This window comes from Dysidea avara, chromosome 8 (assembly GCF_963678975.1).
Source record: "Dysidea avara chromosome 8, odDysAvar1.4, whole genome shotgun sequence".
Taxonomy (NCBI): domain Eukaryota; kingdom Metazoa; phylum Porifera; class Demospongiae; order Dictyoceratida; family Dysideidae; genus Dysidea; species Dysidea avara.
This window is the reverse complement of record NC_089279.1, coordinates 29,293,666-29,316,458: the sequence shown is the minus strand read 5'-3', so window position 1 is coordinate 29,316,458 and position 22,793 is coordinate 29,293,666. Positions and strand designations below refer to the sequence as shown.

Here is a 22,793-nt window from a genome sequence, read left to right as displayed (position 1 = left end):
ACCACACAAGACTGACAATTATCACGTAATCTATTTAGGTGAAGTCCCTTGGAATGTCCCAAGCGGACACACGTGATAGGCGGTTTTAATTAAAATTATCGTTAAAATTGAACTAATGTTGTTTAAAATGGCAGTCCAAGAAGGAGAGTGAGAGAGAAGTAACGACACTACATTAAGTCTTATTGTAACTGGATTTCATTTCATGGTGAGGTGTACTTTAATGCAGAGGCCGTACACCGTTGCTGAAGTATGGAAAGAATAAGAGTCTGGAGTGGAGGCATAGATAATACACTCCTAATAACCTCCACCATAGATAATACACATGGGAGTGTACTCCTAATACTCCTAATAACCTCCACCATAGATAATACACATGGGAGTGTACACTGTTAAAACAGTTGGTTGCATATCACACCAAACTGCAGATGATATGCTTCCTCACACCGAGCATTCCATTTGTTGTGTGCATTACTGACCATTCTACCCATAGTACGTAATGCACACTGTATTCCCAGTATGATCTACATCCATAATGCATTACTATAACCATTCTAGCCATTGTATGTAATGCAGACTGTTTTTTTGGTATGATTAACATCCATTTACAATTACAAATACATATTTCAAAACATTGCTAATTATATTTATTGTTCTAGGTTTCGACACTGCATATCTGAACATCTAAGATGAACGACATCCATGGGAACTGCATACGGCTATCACTATCTTCTATTTCTGCAGTTGTTTCTATGGCATTATGGTATGCATTGTGAACAGATGAAGCCAAGAAATAATGTACTTACCATGCATGATTGAAATCTCTTTCAAAAGCAATGTATAGCTAATTCTGTCAATTATTATAGATTATGAATTTTAATGTAAGAATTGTACGGTATAATACCTGTTGTTATTGAATCAGTTGTGTCTTAATAGCATAAGACTGGTCTTATACATTTACAAATTGGTGTTCTGGGAAGAAAAAATGATTGATAAATCATAGCATTCCATAATCTTACCACGTTTGGTGGCCTGGCCATCCTGACTATATAGCAGTATTTCAATCCATGTCACTAGAACTAATTGCTGTTTGCTAGAAAGGATATGATATGTGACATGATAACACCTTTGTATTGTCCGTACCTGGTGTCACTTCATCCTGACCTGTCACTTCTGTCAACACTTTTCTGTCAGCATACCTATATAAAAACTAAAAGCCACTGCAAGTAACATAGTTACCAACCTGTTATCAGTGCTAGTATGTAAACCCCGGCCGCCGGAACTGAGAGAATGGCAGTTAATTGAACCGGCCCCCTGAGCCGCCAGCACAGGAGCCTGCGGAGCGCCTTCGTACAGTTCATGGTCGACTGCAGTATGTAGCCGCCTGCTAAAAAGTTTAGTCAAGCAAGAAATTATTATCAGTATAATGAAACAAACCGAATAGTCTGGTATGGTTCAACCCAGTTGCGGCAGCTCAGTCCAACACCGGCCTACACCATGCACCACCAGCTCCGACAACTTTAAGTACAGCCCTACTCAACAACCTCCGTTTGTGAATATTCGACTCAACGTCGTATGTCCAAACGGTTGCTAACAAATTGCAGCTGTCGATAGCATCCTCACGTGAGTGTTATAGGGATGGTGACAATTAAATAGAACACGGGATGATTCCAAGTATGTGAAATCTTATCTACTGTACGATTCCTTGTCAATGTAGAGTCACTTCACCATCACTTGAGGCGCCTACGCAAAAATAAACTGAGTCGGCTAGCTACCTGAGCTACCAGACAATCACTCGCTGCCAAGTTTGTAGCGGACTACCGCTACTATGCTACTTTTATTCCAGGTAGATATACAGTACTCATGTTGAAAGTTTGCATCATCAGATTGAGGTCACTCTGCAATTGGTAGTCACTTCCACACTGCCAGTTGATGATGGGTGATGCACTTTCAGCTGGAGTAATGAACTGTGATCATCAATATTTTTCCTTCTTGATCACCATTTTATATAGAGGTTTCAGAAGAATCTGGAAACACATGTTTACAGAAAGCCTTTACATTTAAACTCACGTCCGTCAATAGCCATGATGTTTTACAGAACTTAGGTCACTATGGATGTATAAAACATGGGGTGCTCTATTAGCATCTCGAAAACCACCACTGCAAATTGGCCACTGAACAAGTATGTCTTTAAACACTATAACATACCCATAATATTATTGTCTGAGGAGTATTGTAGCTTAATTCGGGCTGGTGGGACAAATTTCACATTTGACCGAAATCTTTTTGGCGACTAAAGCATACTTAGTCACTGACTTTTCTCAAAATATAGTGCTGGATAATCTTTGTTTATATGTTTATATATAATACTGACAAGCATCTATCAAGAGTTCATAATATTATGAACTCTTGCTTCCATCCTTCACTGTTTCTTTACACAGTCTCCGAAGTCAAGTTACAAAAATTCATACGTCTGGAAGTCTGAATCACATCTATTATTTTCACATGACTTCCAATGTTTCTTATAGATTGTCAGGGCTATTACATATGACATAAGGTTAGACATAATGGTGTCCTGTGATAATACATGTTTACGGATTCTTCTGAAACTTTTATGGATTAAAGTGAAAAACTAGTGAATTATCCTAATTGTAAGGTCCAAGGTTGTGTGTTTCTGCAACACCAAGCCAGCAACAAAACAGTTTCATATACAGCCAAGCCAACCCACGTTTTGTAGTGACAGTACAGGGTCAGGGCCCGGAGATTTTGAGTGGTCAGGGGTCACGAACACTTTTATTGATCTGATGTGATATTTCATGTGTGAAGCATGTATATGTGTGATTGAATTCATCGCTTTTACATTACATTTTGTCACTTTTGCACAAGAATTCATCATAATTGCATCGTCTGCAGTAAACTAGCCGCTTATCACAAGGTGGATCATTTTACCATAGAGAATACCACTTGAGACACTAGATACGCAAAGGCCTTCAAGTTAATTAGTTTGTTGGCGAGTGACCACACCCATCACCAATGGTTAAGCAAAAATTGCAAAGCTGTTAAAGAAGCTGTAAGAAGAATTAAAGAGTTGTTTACAACAATTGTGCTTTAACAAGATTGTCAAGCACTTGCTATAATCTTGTTTTCATGTTTACTGCAGCTGCCAATCTTGTTAAGGATGATAAAATCAATAGCAAAAGAGAATTCTGCAAAAGTGACAAACTCTATTGCAAATGGGACAAAATCAATTGTAAAAACCTGTAAATTCAATTTCGCGTCCTCCAGTAGGTTGTATTATTCATGATACAATAAATTGTGAAAGTTTAGTTATTTGAGATTTGGAAGAAATTTGCTTTACTGACCAAACTAAGATAAGGCCACTTCAACTAAATCTTTTGTTTCTCGGGCCCGACCGACCCTATATTTTTCAGCATAAAATAATTATGTTAATCACGTGATCACCTTGCAAAGAGTGATAACGCCACGAAAGAGTTGCAACTTTATCTTTAAGCTCTTAAAAAGTAAGTAACACTAAATATCTCAACATATAGCTGCCTACTCACAAGTGATACAGCAACCGTAATGTAGCTTAGCCACCGCTTGACTCGCAATATCACTCTTCAGCTAGCAAAATAGCCTATTTTTATTTTACCGACCTTTATTTGGCTGAATTTCGCCCGAGAAACAAAGATTTAGTTGAAGTGGCCTAATGGTACTACTTATAGCTGGATCCCAACCTGGCTTACTCGCTACCACGTGGTTCCAAACCCACTCTCTCCATTTTGAGATACCTTTTACTAGAACAAATCACTAATAAATTCAGCTACTACCCCAGATCTACCTGTGATTGGAATAACCTACTCATTGATACTATAGAATCTCAATCTCTGGAAACGTTTTTAGGTAACTATAATATAATTCTTATTTTGTGATTTGTAACCTCCCCGAATATATCAGTTATAACTGTACTCTTCAGTATTCATAATCATAAGTGGCTACAGCTATGGCCCTACTTTTTTCACAGAAACACTTTTAATTCAATTAAGAAGAAACCTTTTGCATATTAATAACCATATAATATGTGCGCTGTTCTATTACTTTTATACTTCCATATCTGGAGCGGCCATAGCACAGTACGGCTTTGATCTCTGGGTATGTACCATTCGCAATGTATTGCACCAACATATTGGAGTACATGTGCCATGGATAGTTCAATCAATTGTGCTCTACATAGATTATATTAGCACCTTTATATCAAACTACCAAGCTTCGTATCCTCCAGAAGAGGTATAGTGAATAAAAGTTTTGTCTTATCGTAAACTTCCTTCCCCTGTTAGCATTCTACAAAGACCACTCGCTTTGTCTAAATAAATCATTTATCGTGTCGCCGCTGGAAACCCCTTGGATAACCCCTTCCTAACCACAAATATACGCATGCCGCCGCTTAATTCAAGGTATTCTACAAACAAATTTTTATTTCAACACTTTTCAACATACTTTATTTATTTTTTATCACTAGTTCTCCAACTTAAAGTCATCGTAGAGACTAGCTACTTTCCCCAAGCCCACTAAAATAAAAACAAATTGTGGTAACATGACAAGGTAAGCAATAAATTTATTTCCACTGACCTTAACATTATACATACAGCTCCATACATTGTATTCTTCATTCTTGTGACCTAAGAACATGTCACCTGAGGAAGCTGTCAAAAGCAGAAATGCATTGTGACTAGTATTAAGTTCTTAGTTACCTGACTATTGACAATAATATTGTCAGAGTCTCCTGGAATTCTGAACAACATCAGAGTTCCATCTACCATCTTCTCTCTCACCAATCACCTCTTAACACATAACTTACTACAGCATTAAAATTAAACATTTTATTATTTACATTTTTTTTCTCTCCACCACATAAGTAGCACTATTGAAGACATGGACAGTAGTCTCCTGGATGTGTCTGCGGATTTCATCAGTGAGACCCCCAAGAAGAAGCCTATGTCCCCAAAGTCTTTTGCCAAGGACGTTGTTGAACGCCTGGCAATAGTAACACCATCAGGTAGAGTCGATGCCGCCGAATTCTTAAGTTCCAATACTATTGATTACACTCCCGGCGTTGTGTCGCTCCCTGAAGTTACTAGGAAATCTATCAATGACATCTTGAAGGAACCACTTTGGAGAGTCCTAAAGGAAAAGGCTAAATCTATAAGCAAACAAACTTTCTTAAGTGACTGCATAAAGAACAAAGCCATTCCTAAAGGAGTAACACCAAAAGTTCCTTTGAAAATCATTGACCCTCCCCAAGAACTGTCTACCAAGTGGGACGAAATATTAAACGAATGTGGAACCAGACTTACCACAGCACTGGATGACTTCCACAAAGCTGAAATAGCTCAAATAGAGCTTAAAGCGGCTAAAGTCATCCATGATGCTTCGTGTGAATTACTACCTCAGTTCATCACTGAGTTCCCTAACATAGGTGATATTCTAGAAGGCACCATCAGAGAGGTCAAACTGGATTGTGCAATTACTACCAGGAGACTGCAACGTAAACGAAGCGCCGCAGCCAATCCTGATCAATCTATAAGGAAGAAGATAAAAACTGTAAAAACAATACCATCTTGTAAGAAACCTCTTAAGAAGGTTAAACCGAAAAAGCTGTTTTCAAAAAACTTAAAAGAGAAAAAAGACTAAGTATATTCACTAGGAAACAACAAAGAAGATATGTTAAACGTATGTATATAAACAATTATAACAAACCATATAACCATGACTCTAGTACATGTATTGATGCCAATTGTATAACTTGTGCCAAGCAGTATGTTACCAACTTGTCAAGCTATACACTATCAGAGACCCAAATTTTCCTACTTGGCAAAGGGTTGAGTTTTGTCTCAACAGCAAGAAATCCTAACCATTTAGAAATATTAAGAGACCTAGATTATTTTTTCCATAAAATACGAAGACTGTCACGGCCTATAAAACATACAAACCAACATGCTATGGTACCGAAATTCCCTAAACGTAAACTTATGAAGAGAAGGTTTGACTATAATAGGGCATTTACATCATTTGCAGATTTAGAGGGAGTTCTTGGTACTGTAAAACAAGAAGTTTCAGAGTTATCTCTTGCAGATAAAGCCAAAGGGAACCTCACTTACAAGGAGCGACAAGCCCTTAAAGAGCTTAAGAATAATTCTGATATTATAATAAATAAATCTGATAAATCAACAAATGTTGTGATTCAAGACAAGTCTACTTACATAAGAGAGGGTCTTGATCATCTCAACGACTGTAATACATATTGTAAGCTAGATGGTAACCCCACAGCTAGTATTTGCATGGAGATAAACTCCGTACTTAATAACTATTACAAAAGAGGACTCCTCACTAAACAAATGGTTGAGGCTTGCTCCCCAACTAACAATGCTAGATTAGCCAGACTTTACTTTTTAAAGAAAACACACAAGAATCCATTGGGAATTCGACCCATAGTTAGTTGTTGTGACAGTCCTACGGAAAACCTATCACAATTTGTAGACTACTGGCTACAACCAATCATGAAGGCACTACCCTCATATCTTATGAATTCCACCCAATTAATCAATGAGCTTAGACAGCTTGAGGTCGAACCAAATACTATCTTAGTAACGATAGATGTAAAATCGCTCTATACATGCATTCCACACTCAGATGGAATAAAAGCATGTCTAGAAGCATTAACAGAACTTAAAGTGAGTGACCCATCTCTACCCAATCCTGAAATGTTAGCCAAATTACTTGAAATTGTTCTGACAATGAATACGTTTGAATTTAACAACACTTGTTATCAGCAATTACAAGGCGTCGCTATGGGGTCCAAATTATCACCAGCCTATGCAAATATTTTTATGGGTAGGCTGGAAAAGGATTTTCTATCCCAAGTCGCTTTTAAACCGCTGTACTACAAGCGTTATATTGACGACCTAATAATACTATGGGAACATACGGAAGATGAACTTAAGAACTTAATTTCTAATTTAAATGCATTCCACCCCACAATTAAATTTACCTATGAATACAGCCACCATAGCATCAACTATCTTGACCTCCAGATACACAAGGGACCTGATTTTTTATCTACAAAAACATTAGATGTCTCAACCTATATTAAACCTACAAATAAGCAGGCCTACATCCATGAAACATCTTTCCATCCCCAAGGTACTAGTAAAGGCGTCATTATTGGAGAAATGAAACGATTCATCAGAACTAATTCGAAACTTGACACGTTCTTGGAGTTCAAGAAAAAACATAGAATCAATCTATTAAAGAGAGGGTACTCACATAAAGTCATTCATCAGCAAATGAATAGAGTTAAGTTCTCAAATAGATCTCAAGAGCTTAAGTCACATTGCAAGGTTGGAATTTCTAACAGAATAGCCTTCATTACAAGGTTTTCTAAAGTAGCACCTAAGATTATGGGAATCATTAAAAAGTACTGGCCGAACATACAACGGACCAATTGCTTTAAAAATAATGTTATCCCATTTCCATCCCTCACATTTAGGAAAAATCGCAATCTAAGGTCTCACTTAGTCAGAGCTAAATTAAATGGAGTTGACTGTGATGAGAACTCTCCCCCTCCTATTAAAATGGAAATTAAACAGGCCTCTATTTATGGTGTATTTTAATTGAACAGATGTAACAACTGTTAGACACTACCCTTACAAACACAAAATAGTGAGATTAAACTTGTATCTTTTAATCATATGATTCTATTTTATTCACCCACTAACCTATAAATTAAATCTCGTGCACTATAAAGTACATATGGTTAACACACGCACACAATAAAACATACCTTTTTTATAATAGCAACCACTTTATTCGTCGCGCTTTTCATCATCGTTTTGATCCCAGTTGAATAATATGAAACAACGGTAGACTAGATACACGTGATTTCACCAGCCACGTGAGTATACACAGTATCTTTCCCTCAAGCCACTGACTACAATTTTTTTAAATCCACAAACTCTCATTGGCCACCCATAATATTTGCATAGTTACGCTTTGAACAACCGTTTAAGCTGCTTTATTTTGAACTAAGACTCTTACGAGACAAGCACCTTTATATCAAACTACCAAGCTTCGTATCCTCCAGAAGAGGTATAGTGAATAAAAGTTTTGTCTTATCGTAAACTTCCTTCCCCTGTTAGCATTCTACAAAGACCACTCGCTTTGTCTAAATAAATCATTTATCGTGTCGCCGCTGGAAACCCCTTGGATAACCCCTTCCTAACCACAAATATACGCACGCCGCCGCTTAATTCAAGGTATTCTACAAACAAATTTTTATTTCAACATTTTTCAACATACTTTATTTATTTTTTATCACAGTTTTTAGTTTCGTATGGTTGATGAAAGGATATCCCTCACTTAGACCTGTGTACAGAGTTGCTGTATGTTGAGTACACATTAGTTGGGCCAGTTGCCAGCATCATACATAAAGCCCGTATGGTCCAAGGTACATCCATAAAAACACTGACCACAGGTCGGGGAAACTTTGCCTCAACAAGATACCAAAACTGAAAGCTATGTATTCTATTGTTATCTCCATACTGAAATAATATTGCAAACAGTACAGTTCATACAAAGTTATACAAGAACAAGATACATCTTTTGTATCACTGTAGGGCTCAAACAAATAGTGGTTTTTACTATTCGAATATTCTTTATTCACAACTACCGAATATTTGAATATTCTTTTTCAGCATTGGTATATGGACGAGATATCAATAATCCTATTGTACAAGATGTCTCTTTAATACAATTCAGAATCAACATGATTTGATCATTTATGTCATAGATATGCTTATGTAGGATCAAGAATTCCAAGTATTTACACACTGATGTTACGTATTTCCTTTGAAACGAATATTCTCCGAATATTCAAATAATAGAATATTCGTTTGAGCCCTATATCACTGTTTCAACTGGTTGACGATGATCCAGTGTCAACTCCTATCAAATGAGATAGCTTTCACTCTGCATGCACAACACCACATAATACACACAAAAAATGTTTAATGAGTGTTTCCACAGTTTCTAAAAATAATTTTACCATCAAAATATTCAAATAGCTAATCTAATAGAGGAGTCATACTTTTCAACAAAACATTTGTCATGCTAAGTGCTAGAATGAGTGTTAAGTGGCAGTTAACCATGTATGGAAATAATACTGTATAATGGGAATCATTCGCGGAAGATAACGTTTGTGAATTTGCGATTTTAGATGCATTCATGAAAGGTTTTTAAATTGACAAAAATTCCTCCCTCTTTCCCAAAAAAGCCTTTGTACTAATCTCCAACCTTCCCCATATGATTCACACCTTAGTTCATGCAGTACTGACATAGTGACAAGCATAGTGAATGCATGAGTGGATGATACTATTAAAGATTTGTTGTAGCTACTTGCTAAACTGCTATGTATGCGTGACACTACAGTCAGGCACAACATGACACAATTTGAACAGAGATATAAACTTCAGTGACAGTAGTTACGTAAGGTGACAGTGCAAGAAAGAAACCAGTGCTATATAATCATGCAAGAGAAATGGGATATTTCACTGTGATGTGCCCCCAGGCTGATTTCCCAATTATATAGCAAATGTTACCTGCTTCTCTGCTTAAAAACAGCCATCTACGCAACACATCACAGCCCTCCCTTAACAATCAAGCAGTATCAAATTTGGTTTGACTGAAAATGACCCAGCTGGAACAATTTTTGTCCCAGATCTAAATTTTTATTGCAGCAATCAATTCAAATTCAAACAACTTACCAGTCTCTTCCTTCTAACTGTCTCTACTGTTTCCATGTATATTTGCAGACTTTGCCTTCTAGGAACCAATGTTAGCAAACACCTATTTTTTAAAAATCTTTATAACCACCCTAAACAGTTTAACACACAACATATAAACCAGGACTTCATTGCCGCCATCCCTTGACAAACTCTCACCCCATTAAATTGTTAACAATGCATCAGAAGCAATCCGAGAGTCTAAAATACAAAAATTTCATGGCGGACATGTGGTACGAGAATGCACAAGAAGCCACCTATGAGAGTTTAAAATGCAAAAATGTCCTGGAGTGGCTTTGCATTCTCATGTACCTGAGAATGAACCACAAGTAATTTGAGTCTAAAAATGGCATGTTATTCTCAGGTAATTGAAAATGCACCATAAGCAATTTGAAACAAAAATACAAAATTTTCTTCACTCTGAGATACTCAAGAGTGCACCAGAGGCAATTTAAGAAAGCCTAAATTTCTGGAGTGGCATGGTCATCCTCAGGCACACGACAATGCACCTGAGAGTGTAAGATACATCCTAGGTGGAGTGTGCATAGGGATGAACACGTGGATCTTTAATTATTGCCCACTCATGGTTATCCCCCCCCCCCACCTTGAGTCATTTCCTAGATGAAGGCCTGTATTAAAGACAAGGCTTAGAATCTTTGTTTATGTATAGGTTATTAATCCCACTTGTGACCCTCGGTTTTACCATAGACTTTCTCTACGCGGATATTGAATACTAAAAACTCACCCTGTTACTATACCAGTCCACGTGCAATTTAGTCAACTCGTTTCTTCATGATCCTTCAGTCTCTAAGCCTTACTCCTTCGAGTATTTCTCCCCCAGACCCTGATGCTGACGCTCTTGCAAGTGCCTATTCCGGCATAAATGTTCCAGATAAGAGGCGCTTATTCCTGTGGGTATGACGTCAGCACAGCAGTTATATTACTATAGGAAAAGTATAACATGTCATGAGGTAAGAAATAACTTTATTTGTACTCACTCCAACATTTGCACACAGCTCCGTGCAATCTGTTCTTATTTTCCACCCTAAGAACGTTGTCACCTGATGAAGCAATAGAAGTAGAACTGCATTGTGATTGCTATAAAGTTCTTAGTTACCTGACTATTGACAATACCATTGTCAGAGTCTACAGGCATTCTAACTGTCTTTACAGATCTAGAGTTCCTCTTTTGTCTTCAATTTACTCTCTGTACCAATATAATATAATATAAACAAGTTTATTTGCATATAAACTAACTTTTGATAGTTTATTTCCATAAGTAGAAACTATGAGGACTTGTATGCCTCCAGTCTCCTGGATGAGTTCACCGATGTGATCACAGAGACACCATCTAAACTGAAATCTCGACAGTCATTCTCCAAGGATACTGAATATACCTTGGGTCTGTAACCATTTAATCAGGTAGAGTCGATACCGCTGAACCATATTATTCAGATAAAATCAACATATGCATAGCTACTCTAAAATAACAATCATACATTTCAACAGAGCAGTCGTCATGCATACGTGTGTCAAACAGTAGCTAACCATACATGAAAATATACACCTAAATAAGCAAAGCAACTACTCCGTGTATTTCAGAACTTGAAACCAGGTGAGCAACATTTCTAGAACTAACCCTGGACACACACAAAAGCAAACAAAAAGCAAAGCCTTCAGCTGTCATGCTAGTATGGTCATGCCTACCCAGTGAACAAGCACTGGAGTCAGTGCAGGCAAATCCTAGGACTAGTAACCCCGCAGGAGGCTGTACCATATCCCACAAGTGAAGGTGTAGGCACCCGAAGTCTCACCTACGCACACACATACACACTGTACAGTATTATCTAGCATATTCCGATTTAATATCATTTAAAATGGTTACCCATATCACTGTGTGAACAGTCTCCTCCACCTGATACTACCGTGCACACATACCCTAGCTAGTCACAACTATCATTGAAATCTATATTAATGTAGTTAAGGTAGGCCATTGACAAAGTTTATCAGTGAGTTATATCATTAGGTGACAGTACAACCATGCACTTGCTTAGTTGTGAGAACGTTAATTGAGCATGGATAGTGTATCTTAGGATTAATCTAAAATTTCAATACCACTATATATGAACCCATAAACAATAACTATATCTGTATACATCTGCTGATTTGCATGACTTGCTTTTGAGGTTACTGGTCCATAGTTCTATTACATGAAAAACAATCTGGTTAATCAAGCGTTTTGAATATAGGTAATTAGCCGGACTAAATTTGGATATCAAACTGGTCTAGCCGGACTGATTTTGTTTGACTAAATGGCTGGACCATTATTAGCATCTAAATGGGTCTACCTATAGGCATATGTAAATAATTATTATAGCCAACTCCAGCTAGCTCCTGTTTGTATAATAAAAGCCGTAGAGCAGAATAGCAAGTTATATTAATGTAGCAAATAGCCAACATGCAGTTTTAAAAGATTGCATACTGTTACCCACTACTGTAACTAGACAGAAACCGGTGTATCATTAACACTCACCTGCAGTACTTCAGTGGCTACCAAGGGCTGAATGGCTAGTTGCACCATTGCTAAGATGTAATTATATTACAAAAGTGCATGACTGCTCCAAACACAAGGCCACTCTAAATAAAGACTCTGTTTCCCGTCCTCCACTGGGCATACATTTATGCAAGCGAGCAGTCCATTTCCATTATAAAATTGGTAGCTTTTCCTGAGCATAGCCAGCATAAAATTAAGTTGCAGGTAGAACAAAATGTAAATTTGTAGAGACTCAATGCACACTGACACATTATAAAATTGAAACTGTTCAGTATGCAAGAAAAAACGGAAGAATTATAATATTATTAGTGACACGGATGCAGGCAGTGGACTGGAACAGAGAATTTATTTGGAGTGACCAAAGCAATGCAGTTTCGTTGTAGATGCATGCATGAAGTTAGTCAACACAGATCAAATTTAAATTCGATTGACTAAGATTCAGCCAAACTTTCATTGGATGCCAAAGCTGGTTGACTGAAAATGGCCCAGCTGGGTCTGGGTATGAGACAGATGGTATTCATTATCAACTCTAACAGTTACACAACATATAAAGGAGCTTGGAACAAGGCTTAGAACCAAACCAGAGTTTATTTAACCCACACTTGTCACGGGAGTTATAATTGTAATCTATGGTTTCCTGAAACCGTTGCTTATCAAATACTAAGAACTCACTCTGTGCTTCAGTTTACTCGACTCGTCATGATCCTTCAACCTCTTTCCCTCGAGAGTTTCTAACAAGCTCCCAAACCCATCTCGCATCCAGTGCTTTTGTATGCCCCTATTCATAAACGCTCCATATAAGAGGCGCTTATCTTCCCATATAAGAGGCGCATATCTCTGAGCTATGGCGTCATGGTATGCTCACAGGGTATGTTATTTCATACCAATATGTTAGTGTGATATGCTAACGTTTTTAGTATGTAATGCATGCAGATCTGTTTCATACCTTCTAGTGTAGCAACTCAGTATGCAATGCATACAATTTTGGTATGAAATGCACTCAGGCTTTTTAACAGTGTATTATCTATGGTGGAGGTTAACGAAACTGATTAGATCGAGGATTAGATCATCGACACGCACTGATTAACCGAATTTACGGTATCTTAGAGACCCGCCATGCGAAAACTCCTGGTAGCTCCACTAGCTTTTAAAAATTTTTTTTTAGCTCCACTAGCTCGTATTATCTCATGGCGAGATTGTTGACAAGGTGTAAGGTAAGTTCGGGTAATTCCGGACAGCCGCTAATTCCGGACACTTAGGTCGTTCTCAACAATGGTAGGATCCCTGGGCCTATAATTTGGTATGCTAATGCACTGTCCTATGGCCTATCTACAAACCAAAATTGAAGCGAATCCGTTATTCGAACTTGAAGTTTGACACGTATTTGTAGCGCAATCACGGATAGTTTTGTTCAAAAACTTTGAAAATGTTTATCTAACCAGGCAGCCCAGGCTCATATTTTCGATTTTCAAAGATTTATATCAAGATCATACCCTCGGCTAATTGCACACTAAAAATCACAAGAATCCATGCAGTACAGGTGGAGTGGCAGTTGATTTTTCAGAAACTGCTCGGTTGAAATACAAGAAAATATTCGCGAATTACATAAACTTTTAAAAATACGCACTGCTGCTTTCTCCCAAAGGGTATGAACTTTCTACTGGATTTATAAGCTGCAGATGAGTTGTACTTTAGTCTCCGTACTTCAAAGAGGATTGGTATAACCTGTGGAAGGCGCTACTTGCTTGATATTCGAAGTGTCCGGAATTAGCCGCATGTTGCATTTTTACACGTTGTTAAATTTCGGCTCATAACTCCTCAGCAGTTGATTGTATCGAAACGAAATCTGTACTGTAGATGCACCATGAGATAGGCTTTAAAACGATTCTAGAGTTTGTCTTAATTCGTTGTGAGTGCAGTGTTAGAGCGATTTTACTAAAGAGTGTCCGGAATTACCCTCATTTACCTTACGGACCAATTACCAAAAAAACGTGGCTATCTTGTCATTTTCCACTTACATCATCATTAAAAGTCTTGGAACTTTGGCTGCAGGTGAAAGTCAGTAAGCGAATCTGTTTCAGATATCACTGAATGTTTATATGAAAAAGTATACCCATCATGAGTCACATCAAGAGTTAATAATTGAGAGGAGAGTGTCCAACACAATACATGCAGAGCCTCTACAAATGATTCAGCATGATTCAAAGAGATTCCATTATTTACTCTTGGTAGTATATACTATAATGTGAAGATTGCTTTAATCATCACATTTCTTTGTTCTTCCCATGTGCAATCATCATATTTCCTTTTTCTGGCAGTGTGCACTTGTTAACACATCTGAGAGAATCCCTTTGAATCACCTGAATCAGGGAGTTTGTAAAAGGCGGAACTAAGGAATAACGGAATAGCGGAATAACTCGAGTCACAACGAATAGGCGTTTTATATCAATATGGCTTCTTATGCAATGTTAGGGTGATTGTACTGTTACAGCTGTGAACTCATCGGTCGTAGATATCCTTGCAATGTTAGGGCGATTGCGTGTACTGTTACAGTTGTGAACTACACTGCTTCGTCGCTCATAGCCGTCCTTGCGAAGTGATTACTATACGCTCTTACTACTACTGTATGTAGCTAAGTATCATTGCGCTAGCACAGCTAGAATATACAGTAGTTAGCTATTAGTTTCGTTTTAAGTCTTCATCCTTCCAGTGGAGGGATGAAACGAAACGGCTGTCACACCCCCTTTTGCTCGCGACATTGGTACCATACTTTACATACAGTAGTAGCTAGTAAGAGCTATAATCAAATGTAATTTTGCACTTCGTAAGCGGGTACTGTATGTTAAGTATGGTACCAACGTCATGAGCAAAGGGGGCGTGGCAGTCGTTTCGTTTAATCCCTCCACTGGAAGGATGAAGACTCGAAAACGAACTGAGCTAACTACTGTATATTCTAGCTTAGGCCACTCCAAATAAATTCTCTGTTTCCCGTCCTGGACTCAAGCATATTTGCATGCGGGCGGGCGGTCCATTTCAATTATTTCATTATAAGATTGGCAGCTTTTCAGGCCATTATTTGCCTGGCACAACCATAAAAAGCTGCATAAAAGCATGCTTAAGCTTGTTCCTTCCTTTTTAAGTTGCAAAAATAGCAGTTTGTACCGACTTGATAGTACTGCTGACACGTGAGCTGACACTGTTTCAAGATGGCCTTTGCAGAGCCTGTCAGTATGCAAGAATAACCGGAAAATAATGGAAGAATACCGAATAATGGAGTTATTTAGAGCTGACAGTAACCAGATGCGGGCGGTGGACGGGAAACAGAGAATTTATTTGGAGTGGCCTTAGCTACATACAGTAGTAGTAAGAGCGTATAGTAATCATTTCGCTAGGACATCTATGAGTGACGAAGCAGTGTAGTTCACAGCTGTAACAGTACACGCAATCACCCTACATTGTAAGGATATCTACGAGGGATGAGTTCACAGCTGTAACAGTACAATAATTATTAATTTCGTAATTATTGTACTGGGGATTATTTCGTAATTATTGTACTGGGGATTATTTCGGGATTATTTCGTTCGTAGGGATTATTTCGTAATTATTATCTTAATTCTTAATTCCTGTGTAATTTTGTCTATGTATCCTTAGTTGTGTATGTATGTTTGTTTGTTTTTTTTTGTATATTATTAGTTATTGTATGTGTCTATTGTATGTTTGTTCAGGGCTCCACTGAAAATCAGTTTTACTGAGTGGACTCCCTGCTTAAAAATTACAATTACAAAAATTACAATTACAATTACAATTACAATCACCCTAACATTGCATAAGCCATATAAATGCCCGTTCGTTGTGATGCGAGTTATTCCGCTATTCCTTATTCCGTCTTCAAACTCCCCCTGAATCATTTGTAGAGGCTCTGTATTGTGTTAGACACTCTCCTCTCAATTATTAACTCTTGGTCACATGTTCTGGTCTAAATTACTGAATTTATGTACAGTGAAACATATGAAGAAGTTTGCTGCATGGCACAGACATTATTTTGCTTAATCACGGAACACTGTAATTTTCACAAACTAACCTGCAGAACTAATTCACAGTGCTTTGTTTCATTGTAACACTAATGTAGTGAAGGTTAACAATGGCTGTCAAGACATTGAAATAGATCAGAGCGTTTCTTTCAAAATATCCGGCATTCAATTTGCAATAGAAAAGGTAAGTGATTTTCAAACTTAAGCTTAAATTTCCTCTGATTTCCTTCTGCTATAGCACATCTTAATCGCTATTCACTGCTATTTCCAAATCTGGTTCGAATCTGAGGTATCTATCACGTGTCGTGGGTTATGATGCCTTTTATTGCATGACTCCCAATCACTCAATACAAAATGTATAGGGAAATCTGGTCAGTTTAGGCCATTTTGACAAGCCAAAATTTCTTTGAATTGGACTTCGTTTGGCATCATTGTACTTGCAGAGAGTTGCTCTACATGTATCAAATTCAGAAAGTTACTAAACAGACTCAAGATAGGCGGTACACGATAATTAATTAAATTTTTAATAATTTTTCAATTGAAATGTATTGGACATGCCTGTTCCAGATGGAATTTTTGCCATGAACAAAAGTATAACAAATGTCCGCAAACTTCTTGATATACCTGTCTATTCAGGTCTCTGTGTAACAATGTCAACTGTTTAAACAAATAAAATCCCCAAATGTTTATTTTGTGTAAAAAGTGACAAATTTAAGTGTATTGCATTTAATGCTCACCTATCTGTTTTTACAGGCAATCTAGTCATTGTGATTTGCCCACCAACAGTGGATGTGGTTGTGATACTTAACTCTGGACCAGGTAGGACCCTTATTAGTATTGTGAATTTCGGATAAGTTTACTTACAGGACTCGAGGAATTATATGGTGTTTTCTTTTGTAGTGCTCAATGTTGTGATGTCAAAAGGTGTCATGAATTTCTACATTAGTTGATATTGTACTATCTCATATGATGGTAACAAACTAATACCCAGGTCAGTTTACGTGTTGTGAGTATAGTATTAATGTTTTCCTAGTACCCAGATTCTTTGGTATATTGTATGTATTAATGACACCGTCGGTTTTGCAGGCGCCATCTGGTCATAGCAGTTCACGTACTAGCAGTCGGATGTAGTCATGGTAAGTCACGTTTGACCAGGGAAAAATGCTTGCTTGTTGTTTTACAGGACTGGTATCTTGTGTTGTCAGAATACCAAGCAAGATGTGTTTTGTGGTGACCACAAGCCCAGTTCTAGTGATAATTGGCCAGTCGTCTGATTAGCAGCTTTGACTTAAGGTATGTGCACAAGCTCACAGCAATTGCTTCGTAAGTTGTACTTTTATGCACTAGTGTAACTTAATGTTACTTAAGATCAGGTATTGGTTGTAAAATGGGTTAAACAATATATCAGGCATTTGCTTAGTTTAAAAGTGGGAATTGCGACAATTGCAATCCTGAATTTCCTGTTGTATAGCTAAGAAATATATTTAACATGTACATGTTGTACATTCTGTTTGGTGGCCACTTGTTGTTTGACAGGTCTCCTCATGTTCATGTTTACATACTTAGGCACCAAACACATTTACGTTACCTCTGGTACACCAGATTCACTTATAGCCTTGAATATAATTTTTGATGTTTAATTCAGTGCCTGCATGCTTGTTCTTTTACAGGGCTCACTTAATCTTGTGTCATCATGAAGACATCTAAGAAATGATCAATTGGTGTTAAACTGATGTTTATTAAATTTTTGTTATGTGTTATAATAGCACTGTTACATGTTTACTCTACTGCAAGAAATTTTCATGAATTCTGCAGCCATCTTATCCACAATTAGAATTGCCTTATTAGTAGCTGTCACGGCAGTTCACACTTCCACAAAACATCATCAGTGTAAGGCAGAGCTTGTGTTGTGGCTTTCATTATGTATGTAATGTAGGGCAACAAATTTTTGTCTGGAATGTGGTTTGTGACCGTGTACATGAGTTTTGGTCATTCCACACAACTTGCAAAATATTTCCTGTATCATAAGTGGTGCATGTTATTGTAGGGAACTTACGGATCTGCACGCTTTCACAACTTGTTTGTCAGACATTAGGGCTTGTGTCCACATCGTGTCTTCAAAAGTTATTGTAGGGATTAGAGGTTTGAATGGAGAAAATACGCGTAGGGCCAACCAGAATTAGATAATGTCAGGCCTAGATGGCTGGCACAAACACGGGTAAGATGACTGGTATAACGTGACGATACGTGTAATACAAGGTAGAGAAATAAAGTGAAATATGTCTAAATACGGCTATATTTTTACTTTAGCAAGGTCGCAAGAAAACGACGACGACTAAAGATTTTTTTATTACGTAACCCAATACAAATCCATTGAGAGATGTTGCGTAATCCAGGGCTAATATTGCGAAACCGACCCTACACGTAAATAACTCACAGTAGTGGCCTCGTCTTTTAATTGGGCGTGCGCTTCGTAGTTTCTTGGCCGCGCGCCTCACTACCGTGAGTCTTGATATATAATGCGTACATTTACTGATAAATTCAGAAATATTTAAAGTATTTAACATCTACTTCATCTTTTCTTCTTCCCGTGGTAAAGAAAGAAAGATAGGTTAAAAAGCCCCAAAGCCGGCCATAGGACGGCTTTGGGGTATACAAATACAAAAAGAAGTGAAATCTAATCCAAAACAGCCAAGCTGTAAAAAAAGTGTGTGGCCCTCAAAAAGGCTATGGTGAAAAAAGATGTGAAATCCAAGGTGCCAAGCGGCACAAAATTCACCTGAATTGTCGATATTAAAATTTTTACCGTTAACCTACCATCACAGCCATTTCTTGGCCGCCATCTTGGATTTCACATCTTTTTTCACCATAGCCTTTTTGAGGGCCGCACACTTTTTTTACAGCTTGGCTGTTTTGGATTAGATTATATATAGCCATATATACTAGTGGGATATACTTTACAAGATTTCAAAGCAATTCAATTCTGGTAAGGCAATGTACACATCTATGTGCACACACAAATACAGTCATACAAGTGCACACGCACACACACACTCAACACACACACACACACACACTCAACACACACACACACACACACTCAACACACACACACACACACACACACACACACACACACACACACAACACACACACACATACACACACACACACACACTCACACACACACACACACACACACACACACACACACACACACACACACACACACACACACACACACACACACACACACACACACACACACACACACACAAAACACACGCACAACACACACACATCCATACACACACACGTGCACATGTAAAAGCAAAGACTTCAGCTGCCATGCTGGCATGGTCATGCCTACCCAGTCAGCACTGAGACACCTGTGCACTACTCAGGAGCTATGAGTCAGTGCAGGCAAATCCTTTTCTGCAGGATGCTTTGCTGTGAAGGTGTAAGCACCTGAGGTTCCACATGGACCTTCACCCACTATGTGAGACATGGACAGTTGGCATTTGCTTCCCCATTTTATGCCAGGCAATGCTACAGCTGGGTGGGCTACTTCCTTAGTTGACACCAAGCCACCAGGTCCCCATTTAAAGAGCTGGGTAGACTGGAGCAATGTGAATAAAGTTTCTTGCTCAAGGAAACAACAACAACAATAACACCATTTTGGCATAACTAGGAATCGAACCTGAACCTTTTGATTGCCAGGCCGATGCTCTAGCCACTTGGCTATGCTGCCTCATGCATATGCACATACACACACGTTCATGTACGCACACATACACAACATCTACTGTGTGTATTGCATGTGACCATATGTCTCACATATAATGGGTGACATTCATGTGGTGCCACCACACTTTCATATCTATGAGCAGTGTTGGGCAAGTTACTTTGTAAAAATAACTAGTTACATATTACATATTACTTGCAACTGAACTATTTAGTTACAGTTACATATTACCCATAAAATAAAGTAACTATAATAATATTACATATTATATTACTTTGTGTCCACAGCCTTAAGCTGTCACGTGTGAAACTACCACTTTATCACGTGACATGATTGCGTTGTTGGACAATGTGCAAATCTTGGTTATAAGTAAGAAGCTGGTGAATAACTTCATTCAGTAAGCTTCGTTACTTTGTTCTGGCTAGGCGTTACTCAGAGGATAACTAACAAGATTAGTAACTTCGTTACTTGTAGTAATAATATTACGTAATATTAGACTCGTTACAGTAACTATATTACTTAGGTAGTGCATTACTTTTGTAAGTAACTAACTTGAGTTGTATTACCCGTTTTTTATAGCGTACTTCGTTATATTACTTAGCTACCACAAAAGTAATAATATTACATAACGCGTTACTTATGTAACACGTTACTCCCAACACTGTCTGTGAGACAGTGTCTGTATAGTCCTTTGTAGGATAGCACGGTTGTATAGTCTTGTTGCAGGAGGATTTGCCAACACAGACTCATGATCATTTCACTAGCTAGAGTAATACACAGGTACGGTGGCCCATGTCTCACTGGGTATGCAAGACAGTATCAATACAGCAGCTGGAGACTTTACTCTTTGTATAATTATATGCGAGTGTGTATGCCTCTCCCCAGTGCATGCTTTGTGTGTGTGTGTGTGTGTGTGTGTGCGTGCGTGCGTGCGTGCGTGCGTGCGTGCGTGCGTGCGTGTGTGGGTGCATGTGTGTAATCGAAGACCAAAGGGATGGATGGAAGGGATAGCTACTCAGGAGCAGATCTAGGAATTATAAAAGGGGGGGGGGGGGGGGCTAACTCAAGGTACTAATCTCTTGAGGTGATGCTGGAACTAGGGGATCTGGGGGCATGCCCCCCCTCTCCAGGAAAATTTTGAAGAATAGATGCTAGAATACTGCAATAATGTCCACATAAAATGCAAATTTTTGCCTGTAGATATTTTATATACTGCTTTTAGATAATACTCTGGGTGAAGCAAGAGAGGTTACCTATACCTACAGTATACTACTAGACATTTAATCAGTCTGCAAACCATGACCGAATTAGAGACTAGATGTCCATTAGTATATTAATTGCAGGTATAGGCAACCTCTCTTGTTTTGTTGCTTTTTTCTATTCTCTTGTTCCTTAACTTTTTTATTCTTTGATCCCTAATCCTACTTAAAATTTCTTCTACTTTGTTTGTATAACATGACTAGTGAACCACATCAAAAGCACTGTAAATTCAAATAGGTACAAATGACCCAAATTTTTGGGTTGTTTTACCTGCAATTCAAATGACAGATTTTTTGGTAGTAATGACCCAAGGATGTACTTGTTTATTTTAACTTTGAAAGATATAGTCATATTTACCCAGATGTTCCATGGTTACTTCAACCACTAGCTATGTGTTTGAAATAACCTTGCTGTCATGGTCATTTTAACCATCTGTTGTGAATTTAACTCTCATCACAATATTAATTTTGTTTATTTTGTGTTTGTTTGTTTGTTTGTTTACATTAATTAATAAGTCAGGCATCACTAGTAATAACATACATTAATCTATCTATGACACATATTCACAATAATTGTTACATACTGCATTCTGATATTTTAAACATACCTAGAGTTTTCAAATTGTATATAAAATCTATGTTCTCCATGGTTGCTTTTGATCGTGGGATGTAACAGTATTATACCACAAATTTTGTAATGACCAGTGTACCAATGTACGTAGTAGCTAGTCATCTAAACTTTACCATAGTAGACTTGACAATACACACTGAAATTACCAAATACGTTAATTTAACATCCTAAGTGAACAGTTATATTGACCTTTCCTAGTTATTTTGACTGATTTAGTTCAAATGCCTACTCCACCTTTCGATGGTCATTATAACCAAACGTTTGTAGTTTAATTTACCCATGGAGGTCAAATTGATCTATTTGAATTTACTGTGAGAAAGAATAACACCAAGCATGCCATAAAATTAATTTTATGTCTGAATATACGCCCAACAATCAATTACTGAAAAGTGCAGTGGCCTTGTGTTACATAGCGATACAAATGAAGAACAGTGTGAGAAGTGTCTCTGCAGTCACTACAAAAATGTGGCTGATAAGCATAATATAGCTACCACCACCGCCACAAACCATATCATGCAACTGGGACACAAAGGAGGACAAAGTTAAATCCATGATACGTGTATTGTATATACTGCAGTTGGTGAAAAGGCATGCCTCGGGGTTAAACAACTAAAAAATCAAGCCCATATTTAAAAGTTATACCATGGCCATGAGGGATTTGCCTGATATATATGCCCGCACCCTCAGGCAGCAACAAACCTGCATTCACTACATTACTTTTATACAGAGGTTTGTAAACA

The 22,793-nt window shown here is 37.9% G+C and overlaps 1 protein-coding gene and 3 long non-coding RNA genes across 24 annotated transcripts; 2 read left to right on the top strand and 2 right to left on the bottom strand.

The window, feature by feature from the left end:
• The first annotated feature begins 105 nt into the window (after positions 1-105).
• On the top strand, positions 106-18,226 carry LOC136263081 (uncharacterized). Of its 2 annotated transcripts, XR_010704445.1 has the most exons (6): positions 106-205; positions 17,172-17,237; positions 17,319-17,409; positions 17,505-17,554; positions 17,602-17,711; positions 18,089-18,226. It is a non-coding gene; the product is annotated as an uncharacterized lncRNA (long non-coding RNA). The 2 variants fall into 2 exon arrangements; XR_010704444.1 differs by having other exon boundaries at positions 17,505-17,711.
• Positions 548-1,963, bottom strand: LOC136263080 (uncharacterized). Of its 2 annotated transcripts, XR_010704443.1 has the most exons (7): positions 1,435-1,963; positions 1,241-1,384; positions 1,141-1,196; positions 1,017-1,090; positions 902-969; positions 804-847; positions 551-747 (listed from the first exon to the last, which is right to left on the bottom strand). It is a non-coding gene; the product is annotated as an uncharacterized lncRNA (long non-coding RNA). The 2 variants fall into 2 exon arrangements; XR_010704442.1 differs by having other exon boundaries at positions 548-747; positions 1,241-1,963.
• LOC136263077 (uncharacterized) lies at positions 1,308-8,332 on the top strand. Of its 14 annotated transcripts, XM_066057540.1 has the most exons (5): positions 1,309-1,843; positions 4,232-4,284; positions 4,335-4,451; positions 4,517-4,599; positions 4,914-8,332. In XM_066057540.1, exon 5 carries the CDS (start codon positions 5,730-5,732, stop codon positions 7,665-7,667), a length of 1,938 nt encoding a protein of 645 aa, XP_065913612.1. In that variant the 5' UTR covers positions 1,309-1,843; positions 4,232-4,284; positions 4,335-4,451; positions 4,517-4,599; positions 4,914-5,729; the 3' UTR covers positions 7,668-8,332. The 14 variants fall into 14 exon arrangements, with proteins under 14 accessions (XP_065913614.1, XP_065913610.1, XP_065913609.1 ...); XM_066057542.1 differs by having other exon boundaries at positions 1,308-1,843; positions 2,010-4,284; positions 4,335-4,599; XM_066057538.1 differs by having other exon boundaries at positions 1,308-1,843; positions 2,010-4,451; positions 4,917-8,332.
• LOC136263079 (uncharacterized) lies at positions 4,455-13,388 on the bottom strand. 6 transcript variants are annotated; one of them, XR_010704441.1, is made up of 13 exons: positions 13,060-13,388; positions 12,367-12,416; positions 11,231-11,314; positions 11,091-11,184; positions 10,951-11,040; positions 10,832-10,894; positions 10,579-10,776; positions 7,838-9,897; positions 5,352-5,575; positions 4,889-5,178; positions 4,749-4,838; positions 4,627-4,700; positions 4,455-4,565 (listed from the first exon to the last, which is right to left on the bottom strand). It is a non-coding gene; the product is annotated as an uncharacterized lncRNA (long non-coding RNA). The 6 variants fall into 6 exon arrangements; XR_010704438.1 differs by lacking the exon at positions 12,367-12,416 and having other exon boundaries at positions 7,838-9,771; positions 9,816-9,897; positions 13,060-13,387; XR_010704437.1 differs by lacking the exon at positions 12,367-12,416 and having other exon boundaries at positions 7,838-8,997; positions 9,651-9,897; positions 13,060-13,384.
• Positions 18,227-22,793: the final 4,567 nt, after the last annotated feature.